The sequence below is a fragment of the Balaenoptera ricei genome, chromosome 3, assembly GCF_028023285.1.
Source record: "Balaenoptera ricei isolate mBalRic1 chromosome 3, mBalRic1.hap2, whole genome shotgun sequence".
NCBI classification, from domain to species: Eukaryota; Metazoa; Chordata; class Mammalia; order Artiodactyla; family Balaenopteridae; genus Balaenoptera; species Balaenoptera ricei.
Genome location: NC_082641.1, coordinates 89,411,102 through 89,435,168, shown reverse-complemented (window position 1 = coordinate 89,435,168; position 24,067 = coordinate 89,411,102). Strand labels below are relative to the sequence as shown.

At 34.9% G+C, this 24,067-nt stretch overlaps 1 protein-coding gene across 7 annotated transcripts in view; it reads right to left on the bottom strand.

Moving 5' to 3' along the window:
• FER (FER tyrosine kinase) overlaps positions 1-24,067 on the bottom strand; it is a 462,877-nt gene that overhangs the window by 307,135 nt on the left and 131,675 nt on the right. For all 7 annotated transcript variants that reach the window (XM_059916864.1, XM_059916866.1, XM_059916867.1 and 4 more), the window contains one exon: positions 6,610-6,732. In XM_059916864.1, coding sequence (XP_059772847.1) covers positions 6,610-6,732 — 123 coding nt within the window. The remainder of the gene's footprint in view (positions 1-6,609; positions 6,733-24,067) is intronic.

Sequence of the window (24,067 nt, the reverse complement as noted above, 5' to 3'; positions counted from 1 at the left end):
TTCTATAAACCAAGGAATGCCTAGAACTGCCGGCCATCAGCAGAAGCTAGGACAAAGGCATGGAACAGAATCTCCCTTAGAGCCCAGAAGAAACCAGCCTGCCAACACCTTACTTCAGACTTTTGGCCTCCAGAACTGTCAGAGAATAAATTTATGTCTTTTTTTAAGCTGTCCGGTTTGTGGCACTTCAAAATGGCAGTCCTAGGAAACTAATACACGTGCCATGGAATACTGCATAAGAGTAAAAAGGAATGAAAGTACCTGGATGAATCTCCAGAGAATTACGATAAATGTAAAAAGACAATCTCAAAAGGTTACATACAGTGTGATTCCATTTTATATAACATTCTTGAAAAGACAAAATTATAGAAATGGAAAATAGATTAATGGTTGCCAGGGGTTAAGGAGGGGGTGGGAGATAGAAGGCAGTGTAGCTATAAAAGTACAAAATGGGGGATCCTTGCAGTGATGAAAATGTTCCATATCATGCCTGTATCAATGTTAATATCTGGATTATGATATTATATTATAGCTTTGCAAGATGCTACCATTAAGGGGAACTGAGTAAAGGGTTTATGGGATCTCTCTGTATTAATTCTTACAACTACATGCCAATCTGTAATTATCTCCATTAAAATTTAATTTAAAAATATGTATCACTGGTTGTTCCCTGGCAGTCTAGTGGTGGTCTAGTGGTTAGGGTTTAGTGCTTTCACCCATGTCGTGGCCCGGGTTCAATCACTGGTTGGGGAATTGAGATCCCACAGGCCGCACAGCGCGGCCAAAAAAAAAAAAAAGTTTCACTGCTGCTGCTGCTTCCTGTGGTAACGTGAGGCTTTTATCATCTCATATACCTTGGGTTCCTAAATAATCTGTTTTAGAAATAGGCCTTTTTTAATTCTTCTTCAGGAGTTCTAAATATCTATTATGTCATATCAACAATCACTTAAGACATTCTGAGACACTATCCTAACGCCAAGAATTAGGAAATACATAGAAGGGAATATCACTCAGACATAAAAAAGAATGAAATAATGCCATTTGCAGCAATTTGGATAGACCTAGAGATTATCATACTAAGTGAAGTAAGTCAGACAAAGACAAATATCATATATCACTTATACGTGGAATCTAAAAAAGTGATACAAATGAACTTATTTACAAAACAGAAACAGACTCACAGACTTAGAAAACAAACTTATGACTACCAAAAGGGAAAGGTGGGGGGGGAGGGATAAGTTAGCAGTTTGGGATTAACATATACACACTACTATATATAAAACAGATAATCAGGGCTTCCCTGGTGGCAGAGTGGTTGAGAGTCTGCCTGCCAATGCAGGGGACACGGGTTCGAGCCCTGGTCTGGGAGGATCCCACATGCCGTGGAGCGACTGGGCCCGTGAGCCACAATTGCTGAGCCTGTGCGTCTGGAGCCTGTGCTCCGCAACAAGAGAGGCCACGATAGTGAGAGGCCCGCGCACCACGATGAAGAGTGGCCCCCACTTGCCGCAACTGGAGAAAGCCCTCGCACAGAAACGAAGACCCAACACAGCCAAAAATAAATAAATAAAATTAAAAAAAAAAAAACCACAATCAACAAGGACCTACTAAATACATTAACATCTTGCTTTTGTTCAATAATTACTTTTTAAACAATACTGTTATAATCACTATGTAACACACTATAATCATTTTATATGCTTATAACACCATTGAGTAAAAAAGCTATAAATATTTCAAGAAGAAGAAAATTATAATAAATGCATGATTGTATAATACAAGATGCACAGGAAGCTATAAATAAATTTAAAACATTGAAGGGATCAGGACTTATGCAGGTGCTATTTACTCCCTATTTCTGACTACTCTTTTCCATGCATTCTTCATTTGGAGGGCACTTTCTGTCCTTCAGGTCTCAGCAAAAATGCCATTTCCTAGAAGACCCCTGACTACCTATCTTAAGTGGGTACTCCTCTGTTATTCTTCTATCTGAACTCCTTGTTTCACAGCAATTATCACAATTGTTAATTTCCTGTTTTGTACTGGTCTACTCTACAAAAGTATAAGCTTCATGAGACATGTGACCATATGTGTCTTACCTTTCACCGTATTCATAGCACCTAGTGGATATAATCTAAAAATTCTGAGACAAAAATAAAAGGTACCTGAGTTTTCAAACCAGAACAATACTCCAGATGGTTCAAGTATTAACTTCACTACAAGTTAGATGTGAATCTTTGCAAGTCTCTTAAAATTTCTGGCCCTCAGATGTCACATAATTTGAAAGACCAGGAGGTTGAATCAGATGATCTCTTAAGATTTTGCATGGCTCTAAGAGTTATGATTTTATAATGTACAAAGTATTTTTAAGTACTGGGTGATAACGGTACAGCACAATACAAAACTGAATAATCATTCACTTTTTGGAAATCAAACCAAGCATTAAAACCAATAGTAACATTACCAGCTCTTTATGCCAATGACTCATAAATGACATTTGCTTGGTATATTTTCCCATAAACTATTTTCTAATATAGTAGTCAAGGATCATAGATCAGGAGAAGATGGATATTATTTCCATTTGAATAAATATGCTTTGGAAGTAATGAGTAAAGATATGTATACTAGAGTGACGCTTTGTGTTCTATTAAAATTATACCATTTCAAATGGCTGGTTTTATTCCTTTCACCCTATTTTTTAAATAAAATTTTGCAATAGCTGTACTGCAACTGCATCATTTATATAAGCTAAAACTCTGTGTTTCTTAGTGTGAATTTAATGTCACATAAAAACCATTCTTTAAGTTCATTTTTCACTTTATATTATTCAATTATAGGACTCAAAGCTATCAAATGATTTCTCATATAGTTTATTTTTTCACTGTTATTATAAGATGTTTTGGAGAAATTTATGTTAAACCTAAATTTAAAGGTTTTAACATTAGTCCCTCATATGTTATATTTTCATAGGAATACAAATGCTATTTCTATTAAGTAAACATTCACATAATTCCATTAATTTAGAAATAATTTAAGAATGTAAATTATCTAATATAGGATATTTGTAGTATTTGGAAAAAATGTAGTTTTGTTTGTTTTGTTACTTTTAGTTTTTATTTATTTGTTTATTTTTGGCAGCGTTGGGTCTTCGTTGCTGCGCACGGGCTTTCTCTAGTTGGGGCTAGTGGGGGCTACTCTTCATTGCGGTGCACGGGCTTCTCATTGCGGTGGCTTCTCTTGCTGCGGAGCACGGGATCTAGGCACGCAGACTTCAATAGTTGTGGCACGTGGGTTCAGTAGTTGTGGCTCATGGGCTCTAGAGTGCAGGCTCAGTAGTTGTGGCGCATGGGTTTAGTTGCTCCGCAGCATGTGGGATCTTCCCAGACCAGGGATAAAACCCGTGTCCTCTGCGTTGGCAGGGGGATTCTTAACCACTGCGCCACCAGGCAAGTCCCTGTTTTATTACTTTTAACTAACACGGTATATGAAGCTAAAAAAGTCTGCAGAGTAAAAATAAATATTTTTGAAACTAGATAAAAATTGCTTTTAATCATATATTTAAATAAATATATGTAGACATATATATTTACATATACACACAAAAAATGGAAATGTTTAAGAAATATTAAGAAAATGAAATGCAAACATTTACCCTAGAATCCCTTTCAGACTATTTGTTTAGCAAAATATTTTAACATATGATTCAAAGACAAACTTCAACCCTACCAATGTCTAAATTAATGAGATTTCACAATGACTACTTAGTTATATACATATGCTTAACATTTTCAAGATTATACCCTGAAGCTAACAATAAAAACTCCATGAATAACAAAGGGGTGACAGAACTTGGGTTAAACAGGACTCATTCCCTGAACTGCTTGACATACTTATCCCTTCTAATTTATTCTCCTAAGAACACTGTTAAAATCGTAAGATCAAGCAATTGCTGTGATCAAACAGACAGAAACCTTGGAGTCAGAAACTCATGCATTTTTCTATCACTTACTGGGTATGTGATCCTAAGTAAGTTATCTAAATTCTCTAAGTCTTAAAGGTAAAATCCAGGTAAGTACACAGGAAGCATAGTGAAGATAACATTCAGTGAATTAACATATATAAAACATCTAGCATAGTATGTGGAACAGAGTACGAACTCAAGAGATGTTATTTCCCATATGTCCATCACCCTTTAAGCTTCCTCTCCTCTATGTCCATTCTCATCTTCTGATAAATACAAGTAGGTGGAGGAATGTGGATCACATTGATTATGTAGATGAAGAGAGAATAGAAGATGTGAGTCAAGAGAACATACCAAAAAAATCAAAGAATCTACAACTTCCACGGTAAGACAACACTTAAAGATTGCCTCCCCCAGCAACTCAGACATGCTGGTGAGAGGGTCAGCTATCCTACTGTATTTCTTTATATCTGCTAAATTATAAAACAGGAGTCATTTACAATGTGCACATGTACAAAACTGTAAAACGTACAACTGCTTGGTCATCTGAAGAGATTTACTAGCAAATAGAGAAAAACAAAAGATAATTTTTTTTAACTTTATATGTGCAATGGTTGATAAATTTTATTTTTATAATCCCAATAGAGTCTTCTGTTGATGCAACACTGAAAATTTCCAGATTTATTAAAGGAATATCCAGAGTAACTCAAATTTTCCTGTTCTCACATTTAAAAGGCTCATCAATTTCAATATGACATTTAACACCAAGTTGTAATAAAAGCCGTAGTATAAGTGGGAGAAGTAGGCTCCTAATATCCTGAGTTGTACAATAGGATAGATGGTGTTGCCATTCACTGAAATTTTAAAAAATACTAAGAGTGAACTAGGTTGCATTGGGTTGGGTTGGGTTATATTGAAGGGATTTTTAATTCAGCCTTAGATATGAGAAATTTAGTGTACTTCTAAGGCATCCAAGGAGGCATGTCAACTAGGCAACTGATTACACGGCCATAGAGTTCAGAGAGGAAATCTGAGAGAGAGTAATATACATGAGTCATCTTCAGGGGATCAGCTAGAGATAGAGTACAGAGAGGAGAATGACATAGCCTAGGGCCATGCCTTGGGTAACTCCAAAATATACTGGCTGAGTGGGGAGGATGAGTTTACAAAGAAGGAGTGGCCAGAAAGAGAGAAGTAAGATCTGTCACCTTGGTCCCAAAGGCCAAGGGAAATGAAGTCAACAAAGATACTGTGAGGAAGTCAAGTAAGATAATTGCTAAATTTAGCAATATAAAGGTCACTGATGATTTTATAGATATCCACCTATTTCAATGGTGACAGGGCAGAAGCCAGATATCTGTGGGTTAAGTACTAAGTGAGAGTGAGGAAATGAGTGCTCATTAGCACTCTTAGAACAAGTCTGACTAAGAAAACAGAAGGCAAAGACAGTAATTGAGGGAAAAGATGAAGATTAAAGACAGGTTATCTAGGGTGGTCAGAAAGGTAGAGATTATTTTCAGGAGTCAAAACTTAAGAATATTTAAAAAGTGAACACAAGACACAGTTGAGAAGAAAAGGTGAACATAATATATAAAACAATGTAAAATTTCTGGGAAAGTAAGAGATGATGAGATATAAAAATAGGCACAAGAAATAAACAGGACAAGGAACAGGTCCTCTATGGAAGTTAGGAAAGAGAACGGGTACAAACGTGGTGCATTTAGGTATCTAAAATATCTAGAAAATAAGGTACTTGCCACTTAATGATTCTAATTTTTTCTGTAATGTAGGAGAGGTCCATCTGCTGACTATGATGGGGTATATAACAGGATCAGAAATTTGAGAGAAGCAGAAAATATTTGAAAAGTTGTGTAGAAAGTAAGAGCAAGTATAGACCAGACAAATGCTACACATCACAATCCTTGAAAGTCTTGGCAAATCACACCAATTGGGAAAGTATGATAGCAAGAAATTTATATATTCTAGTCTAGGATTAGAGAAACCATACCAGTAACCCCTGTTGGAGATGCAAACAATGACCAAAGTCAGATTAGAAATTTTAAATTTTAGATCAAAATTTAAACCTTAATACAGTAGAAAACATAATTATTGAAATCAGTAAAAACAAGAGTATAGCAAAACAAGTAAAGTCAGAGGATCCATGAAAATATTTACAGATCCAGAAATCAGCAAGAAAAACAACAGTAAGACAAAAACAGCACAGCAAATATCAGAAGGATTTTTATAGGTGAAACAGACTGCTTTTTTAGTAAGTTTATTTGCTTCCTTCTAACACAGTAGAAACCAGTTTCTAGATAATATGGGTCTGTCACTTTCTTAACAAGGAATTCACAGTGAATCTGGTAGACTTTGATGAGGGGGAGTAAAGACAGGTTTTAACAGGGTTTTTCAGGAAATAGTTCAAACCATTAAAACACTGAGACATATGATCAGTACACTATATTGATAAAAACACAAAATCACTCTTCTAGAGTCCTAGAAAGTAATTCAACCATACACAGTTTTATACTTAACATGAAATTTCAGCTTCTAGAAATTACATGTCCATAATTCCATGTAACTGAAGTATTTCTGTAAAATTACATCAATTAAACTTTCTTCCTTCAAATTATTTTTGTTTTACTCACTCAGACTTCTTTTCATAGGTCTTAGAAGATTCCTCAATCCTCTTCTCTAGCTCCAGGACAGCTTCCTCCTTATTTAAAAGCATCTGCTGTGTCTGTATAAGTTCCTCTGCTAAAGTTTTCAACCTAGAATGAACAGTTTCCTCATTATCAATCAATACATTAATTACACTCACTTTATACATACAAAAAAAAAAGCATTCATATGTCTAAGGTTGCAATGTCCAAAACAGTAGCCCCATGTAATTTTACACTACCAAATGTAAAATAGCTAGTGGGAAGCAGCCACGTAGCACAGGGAGATCAGCTTGGTGCTTTATGACCACCTAGAGGGGTGGGATAGGGAGGGTGGGAGGGAGATGCAAGAGGGAGGAGATATGGGGATATATGTATATGTATAGCTGATTCACTTTGTTATAAAGCAGAAACTAACACACCACTGTAAAGCAATTATACTCCAATAAAGATGTTAAAAAAAAAGTTAATGCATATAAAAATATAAATTTAATTAATTAAGAGTAAAATTTCAGTTCCTCAGTTGCATCAGCCACATTTCAAGCACTCAACAGACACATGTGGCTAATGGCTACCTCTTTGGACAGAGAAAAGAACATTTCAATAATCACAGTGAGTACTCTTGGGCAGTCTGTTTTAGAGAGTCTTATTCATCAAATAGCAAAAGAGAAACAGAAAAAGAAAACGGAGAAAGAGAAAAGGACGAAAGTAAAAAATACCTGTCATCTCCCAGGAAGAGTGTATAGTGAAAATACCATGATTTTTGTTTTCAGAATAACATGTATTTATAATCTGGCTTTGCCACTTTTTATCTGAGATCCTGGGCAACTTGCTTAAGCTCATTGGATCTATTTTCTCTTTAGTATTTTGGGTACTGTAATACCTGCTTCAGAGCATTGTTTTGAAGATGAAATACACTAATGTATAAATAATGAATGGTACTTAGGAGGCATCTAGTATTATTTGCATAGGTCATCTCATTTAATTCTCACAACAACCTATGAGATAGATGCTGTTATCCTTATTTTAAAGAAAAGAAAGTAAGGCTCAGTCACATGGTAATTTAATACAAGCTATTTCTGTTTTCACATATTGCAATAGAGGTATTTTCTATTAATGTATAGATTTGAATACAATTAAATACATAAAATTAACATATACCCATAGACCAATTTTTGGTTACATAAAATGCATTTGGTCCTGAATAGAAATATTTCTACCACAAAAACACACACAGCTGGAATCTAAAAAATTAACTTATTTACAAAACAGAAACAGACTCACAGACATGGAAAACAAATTTATGGTTATCAAAGGTGAAAGGGAGGGAAGGAATAAATTTGAAGTATGGGATTAACAGATACACACCACTATATATAAAATAGATAAGCAACAAGGATTTACTGTATGGCACAGGAAACTATATTCAATATCCTTTAATAACCTATAATGGAAAAGAATCTGAAAAAGAATATATATATATATAACTGAATCACTTTCCTGAACACCTGAAATTAACACAGTATTTTAAATCAACTATAGTTCAATTACAAAAAGGAAAACTAAAATTGCTATAATCATAAAAAATACATACACAGCTATCATATCACATTAAAATTTTTATCTTCAGCTTTTTAAAGCAAGACATGAAACCCAAAACATACAAAATATTAAATAACCCAAGTATATGAATATTTGAATTTATTTAAAGTTAAAGAGATGATAAAGTCAAAAGTAAAAGTCAAACTTCGAAGAAATATTTGCATTGGGAATTACAAGCAAAAGCTCATGTAGAAAAACTCTTAGAAAAAAGTCAACCTTCTATGAAAATGGACAAAAACCACAACAGGAAGTTCATCAAGAAAAATTCAAATGATCAGTAAGCACACAGAAATATTTACAACCTGAACCACAAAAAAAAAATCTGCAAATTAAATGAATAGTAAGTTATTTTTCACCTACTAAATTGACAAGCGCGAAAAAGTGATAATATTCAGTATTCTCAATATTGTAGAAAGAAAGAAAAAGGAAGGAAAGAAGGAAGGAAGGAAGGAAGGAAGGAAGGAAGGAAGAAGAAGGAAGGAAGGAGATATAGGAAGGATGGAAGGGGTATGGGATTGGAATAGGGGGTGATTTAAGGACAAAAAAGCCTCTCATATTTAACTCTATATTTATCTATATTATTTAAATCTCATAACAAAAATGAATATGATTTTTAAACTATTAAATAATACATAATAGAGATAGAAGAGGTAGAAAAACTATGAGACATAATCAGAACAACTCAAAATACAGGGAAGGAGGGAGAGAGGGAGGGAGGAAGGAAGGAAGACATACCCTATTGATGTGACAAAACTAGCACAAATTTTTTAGTGGTCAACTTGGAATTGTCTCTCAAACTTCAAATTAGAATATTCTTTGACCATCTAAAAATCTGTCTTACCAAAATACTTTACAAAGTGCACACAATTAGTCCATATGAAGATGTTTGTTATAACATTGTTTATAAAACAAAAAACTAGAAAATATTTAAATGTTCATCAGCAGGGGAATAGCTGAATAAATTTTAATACATTTAAGATACAGAATAGCATAGAGTCACTAAAAAGAATGAGGTACACAAATAAAACGTTCTTCCAAGGCAAAGTCTTAAATTAAAAGGCATGATGCTGAAAAATACATATAGCATGGTTCCATTTATATTGAAATAAATGTATGTGTATATGTGCTACTGACTGAATTGTATTCCCTCAAAATTCATATGTTGAAATCCTAACCCTCAAAGTGATGGTATTTGGAGAGGGGAACTTTGGGAGGTAATTAGGGTTAGATGAGTTGGTGAGGGTGGAGCCTTCATGATGGGATTAGTGTCCTTAGACGAGACACCAGAGGGTTCACTCATGCTCTCTCTCTCTCCAATTCCAGGCAAAGAAGAGGTCATGTGAGTACACAAGAAGGCAGCAGTCTACACTCAGGAAAAGAGTTTCACCAGGACCCAAACTGGCCAGCACCTTGATCTGGAACTTCTAACATCCAGAACAATGAGAAGTAAATTGCTGTTGATTAATCCAGCCGTTCATGGTATTTTATCATGGCAGCCATAGCAGATTAATACACTATGTATGTATTTATGTGTGGAGAAAAAACAGGTTACTACAGACCAAACTTTCATCATCACTCTGAGGGATTTGGGATTGGAATAGAGCGTGATTTAAGGACAAAAAAGCCTCCCGTATTTTACTTTATATTTATCTATATTATTTAAATCTCATAACAAAAATTAATTTGATTTTTAAACTATTAAATAATAGGTAATAGAGATAGAAGAGGCAGAAAAACCACGAGACATAATCAGAAGAACTCAGAAAATAGTAATCCAGATTACTTCATCTATGTTTAGAGTTAAGCAACATAATAAATCTCAGCAGGTTTCTGAGGGCAGTAATATATTACAGCAAAACATAATCAATGATGCTTATAATAATGATCCAGAATCATAAGGGAAAGGTTAAATTAGATAGGTATTTTTTTAAGAATATATATATATTTACAAGAGACATACATCAAATCTGGTAAAATTATTTTGTTGAATTTGATGGCAACATAAGCTTTGATTATCAGGAAAATTCAGTTTTGTAGAATAGTTCATATCTTGACTACTAGACACAGGAAGCATTACTGTATTAAAATTAGAGGTCATTCTCAAGAAACCTACATTTCAACTTCTGGCTTCAAGCTACTTATTAACAACTATAAATACATAAGTAAATAATACTCACACATAATGCTTTGCTCTTTATAAAACTCTGCCCTATATATAATCTCATTTAATCCACATGAAAGTCTGGAACACAGGACCCTACCTCTGTACCCGTCCTAACCCCAGTCTAGAGGTAATAAAGACAAGCTTCTCACTATTGCCTTGGCCATGTTGCATCTAAGCTGAATTTGATAGAAAGCTCTTTCCCTCTCTTTATCACTTTCCTCTCTTCTGTTCTTTTACTTCTCTCTCTTATACCTTTCTCTATTCTCTTCTTTTCTTCCTGCTCAATTTTCCATTCACCTCTCTTCTCAATTCTTCCTTCATTCATCTAAACAGGTGTTTACTAAGCGCATACCTTTGTGTCAGGCATGCTCCTAGACACTAGGGATACAACAGTAAACAAGTTTGGCTTCAGGAAACTTACATTCTAGTAGAAGAGACATCGACCTTTTTTCTTCCAACCCTCTCTTCTTCTTCTTTCCTCTCTTTGACTATTACTGTTTCTTTCCCTAGTTTCTTCTCAGTTCTTCTCACTGTACCATATTCTCTGCTCCATCCTGAAATAAATACATAGTCCCACCAAACTGTAAGATGCAGGCACCATGGCTTACTCTTCACAGCACATCCCTTACACTTAGCACAGTGTCTTGCACACAGTATGTGCTCAACTCAGTTCTCTATGTCCTGTTCTTCTCATGAGTTCACACATTAAGCTTTTTTCTGCAATTCCCTAATAACTCCCAAGGCTCTCCTGATTCCAACCTTTCTGAAATATCTAGAAAGTGAAACCAAAGAGCTACCTCAATGTGGGAACAGCACAATTTATGACTTTCACCCACCATATGGGCTAAACTGATATATGAACCCCTACTGCAGTGGTGCAGTGAGGGAAGCTTTAGTTCTCTGTATATAGATGTCATTAGTATAGTGCTGACTCCTTTCATGCAAACATTTTATCATCAAGCTAATCACTTTACCTTTCTATATCAGATTAAGAGAATTATTTGTGTTTATAACTCTACACCTCTACTGCATTTTGTAAAGCACCTTACTCTGGTATAACAGACAACAGGTCTAGAAGCAGACACTTTCACGTTCAATATTTACTTGGCTTTTCTAAACTTCCATTTTCTTCCCTAATAAAACGGAAATTAATACCTAATTTAAAGGGTTTCTGTAACTATGATGAATAGTTTTAAACTTCCTAACATGGATTTGGAAGCATAGCATATTCCCTATAAATGTAACTGTATATTATTAACCAATTTTACTAGTTTCATAAGAAATATTTTTCTGAAAAGTAACTTTAAATTTTGTCTTCTAGGGAATTCCCTGGCGGTCCAGTGGTTAGGACCCCATGCTTTCACTGCAGAGGGCCCAGGTTCGATCCCTGGTCGGGGAACTACAATCCCACAGGCCACATGGCACAGCCAAAAAAAAAAAAATTATCTTCTACTTTTTTAAAGAATATTTTGTTAACATTGGATGCAAAAATTAACATTGCTCCCAAGGCAGAGGTAGTATTGAGTGTATTTTAAATAAAACTCAAGAACAGGTTATATTATTTATACATTATTCCTAATTAAGGACAAGTAAAGTAAAGAAATTGCAAGAATGCTACATCAAATGTAGAGGAGCCATTCATAATTAGATGTTGTTTTTCCCTTTACAACAGTGTCATTTCCAAGAACTTTAACTTTTTGGAAATGTGAAGAATTTCAGTTCCATGAGAAATTAACATAAGCTTGCATGGCTTCGTTATTCTTGATGCAAACAAAACAGTATGTCTCTATACACACACATACACACACACATACATGTTGATTTGATGTGACATGACAGTTATAATATCACCACAGATCTAAAAGGAAGCAAAAAATGAGGACTTTTACTATTGATTTCTTCATATTTATCACTTGGAAAAATTCAAGGGAAGACACTTGATTGTGGTGAACATCATAGTTACTCTAGTTAATTGTAGTGTTGCCCTCTTTTTACTTTGAAATGGCCTAAGAAGGGAGGAATGAGGTGAAAGCCAGAGAGTCCTGATCCACTGCTTAAACCACCTTAGACTGCCTAACTCCCTCTATCAGAGATCACTGGCACGTGGCAATTCTAGCCAAGTATATTAAAATCCAAATCTGCTAATACTTTCTACTTCCTTTAGCAATCATTCAGCCTTCTGAAAAATATCATATAAGCTTTCAATGAGGAATTAAATATGAAGTTGTGTATATGCTCAACTTGTGGCGTACACATGTCAGCTCATTTGTGAGAAGAATGAGGTGGTACTCGTGATTTCTTTTCAAATTTCTGATTTGTGCTAAAACAATTTTAACCCAGAAAGAGAAAGAAAACTACCACCAGCTTATTAGATTCTCTAAAGAGCTGGAAAGGTCCTAGAAGTTAAAACAAAGGCCTAGAAGAGCTAGTAAGACTTCTATTCTCTGGCAGGTCTGTTATGTTAGCTAGAATTTACTACCTGTTACATTGAGCAATGAAGGCTGGAGGAAGAAAGAAAGGAGACAAGAAAAAGGGAAGGAGAAGATCAGAGAAAAAGGAATAATAATATTAGTTTCCTCTACTTTATCTCGCTCTTGATCATGTCAAAAAAAATAGTACCCCTTCTTGAGGCTTTAATTTTTTACAGCCTTAGCGCAAACAAAGCATAGCTGAGCTTTATGCAAAGTCTTCTTAAATAAAAAAATTGAGCAAAGATAAGCCTTCGAAGTCAAAATTTCTTAATATTTCTAAATCTCTACAGACCCATGGTTGCAAATTCAAAGTAGAAAAGACAAAGAAGATTCAGAAGAATGGAATTATATGGGGAAAATATTGTCCCTTTTCTCCACCTGGAGCGGAATGGATTAAGAGGAAAACATTCCAGTATACACAGGTTATATATAGATGACTTAATAAATGTAAAAATAGTTTGCAAATTTCAAAGAACTATTTACCATGATGTCATTGTTGTATATGTTCTGTACACAAATATAACAGTAACAGTTCAAAAGGCTTATTTAAATTTTTAAATTAGATATCATGGTATACTTAAACAATCATGATGCAACTATTTAAATGTCATAAAATGACACTATCTCATTAAAAAAACTCACAAAACTGACATAATACTTAACATGTACTGACTGACAAGCACAGTTTTAAGCACTTTAGAAATAGCACTTAAATTCACATCAGTCTTATAACAAAACTATTAATATTATTTTCATTATCATATGAGGAACTGAAGTACAGAGAGGTTAAGGATCTTGTCCAAGTTCACAGAGCTGGTATGTGGAAGATCTGGTATTAGAGCCCAGGCAGCTTAAACTCTAAGTCCATGATCTTAACAACTAATATTCTCCATCTTAGTAATTCCACCTCATAAAATTTATCCAATATATATGCTTCAACAAGTGCGCAAAGCTGTATACAAGGATGTTTATTGTGCCACTACTTACACTTGCAATAACCAAAGGTGAATTTACTATGATGCTAATGACACATAACCTTCAGAAACCTCACCTGCATGATACATTCCAAGGCCCCATACTTAACTTTATATTTGCAAATTTGTATAGTTTTTCTGTTGGATGTTCCTCCCCTCCAAATTTTGTAAGCTTCAGGATCGACAGAACCTGCATCTGCCGCTGGCAATAAAAAAAACTACAGTAGAAATAACATAAATGTCCATCAATAAATAACTAAATTAAATGAATTATGTTACATACATGAAAGCAGGAAAACACTGTACACTATTAAGAAGATTTCATATATGTTAAGAAAAGTAGATGATGCAAGAGTATGCATAGAATAACTCCACTTAAGAATACAATTTATATACATTCATATACTTGTATATACATTCTGGAAAGATACATAAACTTTTTTCATGAATTCACATTAGAAGGTTGAAATAGGGTCAAAAAAAAAGGGAGAACTTTGATTTTCACTGTATACCCTTTTGGAAGATTTTGCAGTTTTATCATCCACATGTATTAGTTAGATAATTTTTAAAGATTTAGTTGTATTTAAAAGATACAAAAGCTTAAAGTAATTATTGTGGATAATAACAAGCTTCTAATACTTATAACAATACTTTATATATCTTCAAACCATTGGCTATTATTATTTAAATCATACAGCGCTCTTAAAGAGACCCAACTTCCTAAAAAATTATAAATTGCAAATTCCTAATACTGTCACATTAATTGTGACATTTGGGTTAATAAAAACCCAAGTGGAATAAGGGTTACAGTTGCCTGAAGTAACTTTTCTGACAACTCTTCTTCTCTATTACTGCCACATAAATTGAAGAAATAAACCATTTCTTGGAAACTCTTTCTTAAAATACAATTGCAGCAGCATAGCAATTTATGGATGACCTTCTCTCCCATGTCACAAATCTATTAGCTTTTCTCAAGATTAAACAGATTAAACTGAAGAGGATGGCTCCTAACCAACCAAGCAAAAGTTGTGAATTTCTCCTAATATACAACCTAATCCACCTCAATACAAAAAATCCACCTGCCTTCTATGATTTATTTCCCTTAACCAAACTGTCCTTCTAAAATATCATCTGCCTTCTAACATTTTACATATTTCCAAATCTTCCCAACTCACTCACTCAAAAAGTATTCGCCTAACACAATCCAATATAACTGCAGTATATGTTTAAACAAAGACCAAAATTGAGTTAAGATTATAAATGAAAACAGCCAAAAACAGACATAACAAAAACCGAGGTCCTGCTTAACATGTGACAGTACTGCATTATTTGTCATTCCAGTAATTGATAAGGTTGATTGGAGGGTGCTATTATTTCCTTTCACTGGGACTCAAAGTTAGTGGTTATCAACAAAATCCACTAGAATATTCACTTGTAAATGAAGATATGTAATGAGATTTTATGTATTTCACTTTGAAAAGATGGGTACTGCCAAATACTAGTATCAATCCATGAGCATATTTTAATTGAGAATATTTATTGCTTAGCAGGCATTTATAAAATTATATTGCATGCTTTTTAGCATGTCATTACGTTGCAGATTCATCACTTCTAATTGAAAGTTATGTGGGAATTCCTCAACTGCACAGTTAAATGGATTTTGAAATGTCAAAATATTTGTACCGAAGTCCAAAATTCAATGCTGGAAATGTAGTTTGAGCTCAAAAAATACATCAGCTACAAATTTGGTGGGAATGGTGATCTGGCTTCATGTTTTAATGTTTGATAGTACAAAAAGTATATAAAACTGCCTGACATTACCTGGGATTCAAACAACATTAGTTGTCATCTAAATGACATTACTGGAGTACAAGTTCTGTATGTAAGCACTGAATTATATTGTAATTTTAGGTTTAATTCATTACATAGCTAATTTCCAAAGCTTTTAGAATTTAGTGTTCAATAACAGTGGTTGAGGGAAATTCTGATTATCAGAAAAATTTCAATCATGACTCTGAGCTCAAAAAAATCACAATAAAACTTTATCAGCTCTAAATCATCAAAGTCCTATATGACAAGGCAATTCAGGATATTCAGTTTCAATGTCTGACAAAAATCCGTGAAATTGATGATAGTCAAGTCCAGGAGAGCAAATGAGGTTCACTGTTGACATTACTGGTTCAATAACCATATGATTAGATTACAACATTTTCCACAAAGTGCCTACTATTGAATAATACAATGAATAACCACAGGATTTAAACACCTAACATTTTCACAAGCTTTGTAAATTGTTCAACTAAACCTGTTTCTGATCCACACATATTTTTAACAACATCAGTTGTAAAATACATCTTAACAGATTCCACTTCAGTTTGTACTGAATTAGTGTTTTCTCAACTTCAATGAAAATATTCTTGTTTGTAGTTGATCCACACAGGCTATTTATTCATCAAAAGTAATTCTTTAGTTGAAATCATTTGTCGTGTTTTTTTCAATTTACTAATGATTTAGCTCCCAATGTTCTCAACCCTTCAAGCAAATGTTCTTGCTGAAAGAGTAATGGTCATAAACTTATTTTCTCCCGACATATTTCTTCAGTTACTGCAGTAAAACACTATTTAATTAATTTACCACTGATAAATGGCTTTCTTTGCTTGGCAAACAAATAAGCCACCCATAAACTTATTTTGGCTTCATCCACATTTTCATAATTTATTTTTCTGAAGAAAGTCTGCTGTGATGAGGTATTCCAGTTTAACTTTTTTAATTTTTCTGACTAGTGCTCTCCTGTGAGTCAGTAATATTGAGACGAGTGCTTAGTCTGATAATGTCAACATTTATTATTTTAGCACAGCCATAGTGCCAGTGCATGATAAACACAATGCTTTGCCATCTAATTCAATAACAAAATAATCCACACTCCACTGTGTCTTAAAGTGTGACATCCAAAATCCATTTTCTCTTCTTTTCTTGTTTTGACATGACATGCATGCACTGATAATAAAAAGTAAGTAAATGCTGTAGTACAATGATATGTGTGGCATTCAAAACACTGTTGAATTATAACCATGTCACTGTGATTTATAGTATGCCAAGCAGCAGTGTGAAGTGATGAGAATGCCATATATGGTCACAACTGCTCAACTCTGCCACTGTAGCAGGAAAGCACCCATAGACAACAGGTAAATGAATTAGCATGGCTGTGTTCCAATATAACTTTATTTATGTACTCTGATGTTTAAATTTCATATAATTTTCATATATCAAAAAATATAGTTCTTCTTTTGATTTGTTTAACCATTTAAAAGTGTAATGAGCAGTCTTGGCTCATAGACTGCACAAAACAGGTGGCTAGCTGGATTTGACCTATAGGCTATAGTTTGCTGACTCATATCTCACAAAATCCAAGATAATCACTTTTCCACATAGAGAATTACCATTCTTCAATTAAGAGATCTTATTTATATTCTACTGTAAAAGTTAAACATGTTCTGACTTTAAATTTTTTAAAATGTACTGGGAAACATGAGGCCTGAGGTTAGGCTTTACTTTAGAATATAAGACTAGAGAGTTAAACACAGTCTTCTAGAATTCCAATATATTTCCTACTGATAGGTAATAACAACTTATGATAAAGAGACCTCATCTGAAACTAGAAAATTGAGTCAACAAAAGAACTAAACAGGACCTTTACTCTCTACCGTTGTACTAAAATTAATCAAAATTCCTCTTTTGGCACACATGTTAATGTTCATATTTTGGAGCAACTTGCTATCTTTAATTTGCCTCACTTAAACTATGGATTCATAATTCCATTTACCCTGCTTTTTAGTTTGCAATAGATCACAAATTGATGTCTCATCTATCGAAAATGCCAAAACCCACACAACAGACACTTAAATATATTCTTCTAATGTTCCAAATTTTATAGACCTTTTTTTCAAGTTATTTGGATGAACTAAAATTACTGAGTCCCCAGTTAGTCAATTAAGTAGTGATTAGATGACAGGAAATATTTGCATATATAATCTTAATAAATGGATGATTAAAGTCAATAAAATATAGTACCTCTTCCAGCCTTTGGCAAAGAAGGGTGATCCAAAAATGAGGTAGATGTCAAAGGGGTGCTGGAGGGGAAGGAGAGAGGCTGTAGATGATAGAGACAAAGGAAGCAACCTCAGATTCAAGGCTGAAGGTAATACAACCTGAACGCATGTGTGGTGGCACATGCATGATCTCAGGTGCTAAAATTATCAGAGGCTGAGAAATAGCCCTCTACCACATAGTGATCTACCATGCAAAAACATTTCCAATAAATAGGAGATAAACAAACAACCTACAAATAGCTGATTTGAATTCCTCTCTCTCTCTCTCCATATATGTGGAGGGGGGGCGGTGTATTACCTTTATAATTATAGCTGATAGATAAATAATGAGAGTATGATAAAAATGCTTTGTGGCACATATTTAGATGGGTAAATGCAGTAACTTTGTCATTTACTATTATATCATTAGATTTCCATCAAATCTGAAAAGGGGGCTGCAGCAACACTGTATAATCTTGTTTTAGATATAAATACTAATTGTGTAATGATCTCAGAATCTCATGCATTTACTTGTGAAAGCTCTACATGATACAATAAAGAGCAACCAAGAATACAAACTATTAAATTTATGAGTGTTTGCTAATGAAAATAATTTTTATGCTATATTTAGGAATCTAAAAAAAAAGAAAAAAAATTCACAGGTATCTTTTTATGACTAGCAAAGTGAAAGAGATAACCTCAGGGAAAGGGCATCTCTTTAAACTTCAAATACCTTACAAGTCAAGACTAGTCCAGAAGTATGGTAGATCAGAAGAAAAAACAGAGTTAAAAAGAAATTCCAGTTAGACTACCGTAAAAATGCTAATTTTTCCCCAATAATGCTATACAACTTGAAGAATATAAGTTAGAAAAGTTTAACAAAAAACACATTGTTCAAATATGAAAGATATTCAACTAGAGCAGTAGTCCTTAGCCATTTTGGGTTAAGAAGCCCTCTGAAAATTTGCACACACCCTCCCCCCAGAAAGTAAAACACACATTTCTACAAAAAGTTTTAACAGGATACAGCAGATTTTTTAATCCTGTCTGCACATTAAAATCACCTGGAAAGTTTACAAAAAATTCCAATGCCTAGATCTAACTCTCAGAAAATCTGATTTAATTGGTTTGGGTCAGGTCCCAGGCATCAGCATTTTTTAAAGCTCCCTAAGTGATCCTAATATGAAGCCAGAGACAAGATTCGCTATTCAGAAACTCCCCGAAATATCTCCATAAAACCATCTTCATTCACTCACTCATTCAACAAAGATGTTAATAAATCACCCACAACATCTGATATCCAGCCAAGAATTCTGAAGAGTCCAAGAGAAATGTAATCCAATTTTTTCTTTGTTTCATAGTCACTACTAATCAGCAGTCCGACAGATTGCCAGTATGACTTCTATTTATGGAAAAATTCTCCAGAAGTCAAAAATTAATGATTCTCATTTCCAAACAAATGTAACCTTTCACAAAGGATAGGGTCACTGATCACTTAAACAAACATAAAGGAATGCAAAACAAAAAGAAAAATGTTTCTGAAGTTTTCCTTAATACCATTCTTTATTAATGCATTAGAGCTTTTAGATGGGCTAAGAAAAAATATACAACAAAAAGAAGCACAGGCCATAAAATATTAGCATTTTCAAAAAGAGCTTTAAGAGTGTTCTATTCTAAAACTACATAAAGCAATGTGACTAAGGAACAAATGTTTAGTGAAAGGATAAGGAACTAACAAAATGGGAAGGAAAATAAATAGCTAATATTCTGGAGAGAGCCATGCTAACATAAGTTTTCAAATAAAACTGCAAACAGATGAGAAATAAAACCACATTTATTTAACATTATTATAAATATTGGCCCAAACATGCTTCCCTACATACCCCATTGATTCACCTCCATTCCTAAATATGTTCTATGTATATACAAACATACATGTACTTTTTTATTAATAGACTCATTCCATAAATGTTATTCTATAACTTGTTTTTGCTTTTTATCATATACTCTGGTGATCTTTCCATACAAGCATATATAAAAACCTATCTTATTCTATTTAAAACCTGAATAATATGGGAAAATTGTGGGGTTAGTATAGACCTAACATAATTCATTTACCAATCCCTTACTGATGAATATTTAGTGTGTTTCCAGTGTTTTGCCACTGTTTTGAGACCTGTATAATCCTTGGCCTCTATCCAAACTATATATATGTGTGTGTGTGTGTGTGTGTGTGTGTGTGTGTGTGTGTATACACACACATATATATGTGATTTCTCAGAAACCCTCATTCATACACAGATATTAATAAGTGAGAAAGTTTAACCTACAAATTGTTTGAAATGTTTTTGTATATACCAAATTTAATAATTAATGAACGTGACATAATATTATACCTTGTAACAGTTTTCTTTTCATATTTTGGAATTAACAAAAATTTTTCAGATCTCAAACATAGCCAGAGGCCCCTGAAAAACCTAAGCACTGTGCTCAGAGTCCTTAATGTACAAAACCACCCCAAGCAGTAATTTAAAAAACAAGAACAAAAACCAATACATAGAAATACAAATGACCCCAAATAGCCAAAACAAATAGAACAGAGCTGGAGGAATCATGCTCCCTGATTTCAGATTATAAGACAAAGCTACAGGAGTCAAAACAGTATGGTATTGGCACAAACACATACATCAATGGAACAGAATAGAGAGCCCAGAAAAAAACCCCACATACTTACGGTCAATTAACCTATGACAAAGGAGGCAAGAATATACAATGCAGAAAAGACAGTCTCTTCAATAAGTGGTGCTGGGAAAACAGAACAGCTACATATAAAAGAGTGAAATTGGAAAATTCTCTAATACCATGTACAAAAATAAACTCAAAATGAATTGAAGACCTAAATGTTAAGATAGGAAACCATAAAACTCCTAGAGGAAAACACAGGCAGAACACTCTTTCACATAAATCATAGAAATACTTTTTTGGATCTGTCTCCTAAAGCAAAGGAAATAAAAGCAAAAATAAACAAATGGGATCTAATTAAACTTAAAGATTTTTGCATCACAAAGGAAACCATCAACAAAACAAAAAGACAACCTACTGAATGGGAGAAAATATTTGCAAATGATATGACCAATAAGGGGTTAATATCCAACATTTATAAACAGCTCAGGGGAGATTAACCAAGATGGCGGAGTAGAAGGACGTGCTGTCACTCCCTCTTGCGAGAGCACCAGAATCACAACTGACTGCTGGACCATCATTGACAGGAAGACCCTGGACTTCACCAAGGAGGATACCCCACGTCCAAGGACAGAGGAGAAGCCACAGTGAGACGGTAGGAGGGGCGCAAGCAGAGTAAAATCAAACCCCGTAACTGCTGGGTGGGTGACTCACAGACTGGCGAACACTTATACCACAGAAGTCCACCCACTGGAGTAAAGGTTCTGAGCCCCACGTCAGGCTTCCCAACCTGGGGGTCAGGCAACGGGAGGAGGAATTCCTAGAGAATCAGACTTTGAAGCCTAGTGGGAATTGGATTGCAGGACTTTGACGGGACTGGGGGAAACAGAGACCCCACTCTTGGAGGGCACACACAAAGTAATGTGTGCATCAGGACCCAGGGGAAGGAGCAGTGAGCCTGGGGGAGACTGAACCAGACCTACCTGCTGGTGTTGGGGGGTCTCCTGCAGAGGCGAGTGGTGGCTCTGTTTCACTGTGGGGATAAGGACACTGGCAGCAGAGGTTCTGGGAAGTTCTCCTTGGCGTGAGCCCTCCCAGAGTCTGCCATTAACCCCAACAAAGAGCACGGGTAGGCTCCAGTGTTGGGTTGCCTCAGGCAAAACAGCCAACAGGGAGGGAACCCAGCCCCACCCATCAACAGTCAAGTGGATTAAGGTTTTACTGAGCTCTGACCGCCACAGCAACAGGGAGGGAACCCAGCCCCACCCATCAACAGTCAAGTGGATTAAGGTTTTACTGAGCTCTGACCGCCACAGCAACAGTCAGCTCTACCCACCACCAGAGCCTCCCATCAAGCCTCTTAGATAGCCTCAACCACCAGAGGGCAGACAACAGAAGCAAGAAAAACTATAATCCTGCAGCCTGTGGACCAAAAACCACAGTTACAGAAAGATAGAGAAGATGAAAAGGCAGAGGGCTATGTACCAGATGAAGGAACAAGAAAAAACCCCAGAAAAACAACTAAATGAAGTGGAGATAGGCAACCTTCCAGAAAAAGAATTCAGAATAATGATAGTGAAGATGATCCAGGACCTTGGAATAAGAATGGAGGCAAAGATTGAGAAGATGCAAGAAATGATTAACAAAGACCTAGAAGAATTAAAGAACAAACAAACAGAGATGACCAATACAATAACTGAAATGAAAACTACACTAGAAGGAATCAATAGCAGAATAACTGAGGCAGAAGAACGGATAAGTGACCTGGAAGACAGAATGATGGAATTCACTGCTGCGGAACAGACTAAAGAAAAAAGAATGAAAAGAAATGAAGACAGCCTAAGAGACCTCTGGGACAACATTAAACGCAACAACATTCGCATTATAGGGGTCCCAGAAGGAGAAGAGAGAGAGAAAGGACCAGAGAAAATATTTGAAGAGATTATAGTCGAAAACTTCCCTAACATGGGAAAGGAAATAGCCACCCAAGTCCAGGAAGCGCAGAGAGTCCCATACAGGATAAACCCAAGGAGAAACACGCCGAGACACATAGTAATCAAAGTGGCAAAAATTAAAGACAAAGAAAAATTATTGAAAGCAACAAGGGAAAAACGACAAATAACATACAAGGGAACTCCCATAAGGTTAACAGCTGATTTCTCAGCAGAAACTCTGCAAGCCAGAAGGGAGTGGCATGATATACTTAAAGTGCTGAAAGGGAAGAAGCTACAACCAAGATTACTCTACCCGGCAAGGATCTCATTTAGATTTGATGGAGAAATCAAAAGCTTTACAGACAAGCAAAAGCTACGAGAATTCAGCACCACCAAACCAGCTCTACAACAAATGCTAAAGGAACTTCTCTAAGTGGGAAACACAAGAGAAGAAAAGGACCTACAAAAACAAACCCAAAACAATTAAGAAAATGGTCATAGGAACATACATATCGATAATTACCTTAAACGTGAATGGATTAAATGCCCCAACCAAAAGACATAGACTGGCTGAATGGATACAAAAACAAGACCCATATATATGCTGTCTACAAGAGACCCACTTTAGACCTAGGGACACATACAGACTGAAAGTGATGGGATGGAAAAAGATATTCCATGCAAATGGAAATCAAAAGAAAGCTGGAGTAGCTATACTCATATCAGATAAAATAGACTTTAAATTAAAGAATGTTACAAGAGACAAGGAAGGACACTACATAATGATCCAGGGATCAATCCAAGAAGAAGATATAACAATTATAAATATATATGCACCCAACATAGGAGCACCTCAATACATAAGGCAACTGCTAACAGCTATAAAAGAGGAAATCGACAGTAACACAATAATAGTGGGGGACTTTAACACCTCACTTACACCAATGGACAGATCATCCAAAATGAAAATAAATAAGGAAACAGAAGCTTTAAATGACACAATAGACCAGATAGATTTAATTGATATATATCGGACATTCCATCCAAAAACAGCAGATTACACGTTCTTCTCAAGTGCGCACGGAACATTCTCCAAGATAGATCACATCTTGGGTCACAAATCAAGCCTCAGTAAATTTAAGAAAATTGAAATCATATCAAGCATCTTTTCTGACCACAACGCTATGAGATTAGAAATGAATTACAGGGAAAAAAACGTAAAAAGGACAAACACATGGAGGCTAAACAATACGTTACTAAATAACCAAGAGATCACTGAAGAAATCAAAGAGGAAATCAAAAAATACCTAGAGACAAATGACAATGAAAACACGACGACCCAAAACCTATGGGATGCAGCAAAAGCAGTTCTAAGAGGGAAGTTTATAGCTATACAAGCCTACCTAAAGAAACAAGAAAAAGCTCAAGTAAACAATCTAACCTTACACTTAAAGAAACTAGAGAAAGAAGAACAAACAAAACCCAAAGTTAGCAGAAGGAAAGAAATCATAAAGATCAGAGCAGAAATAAA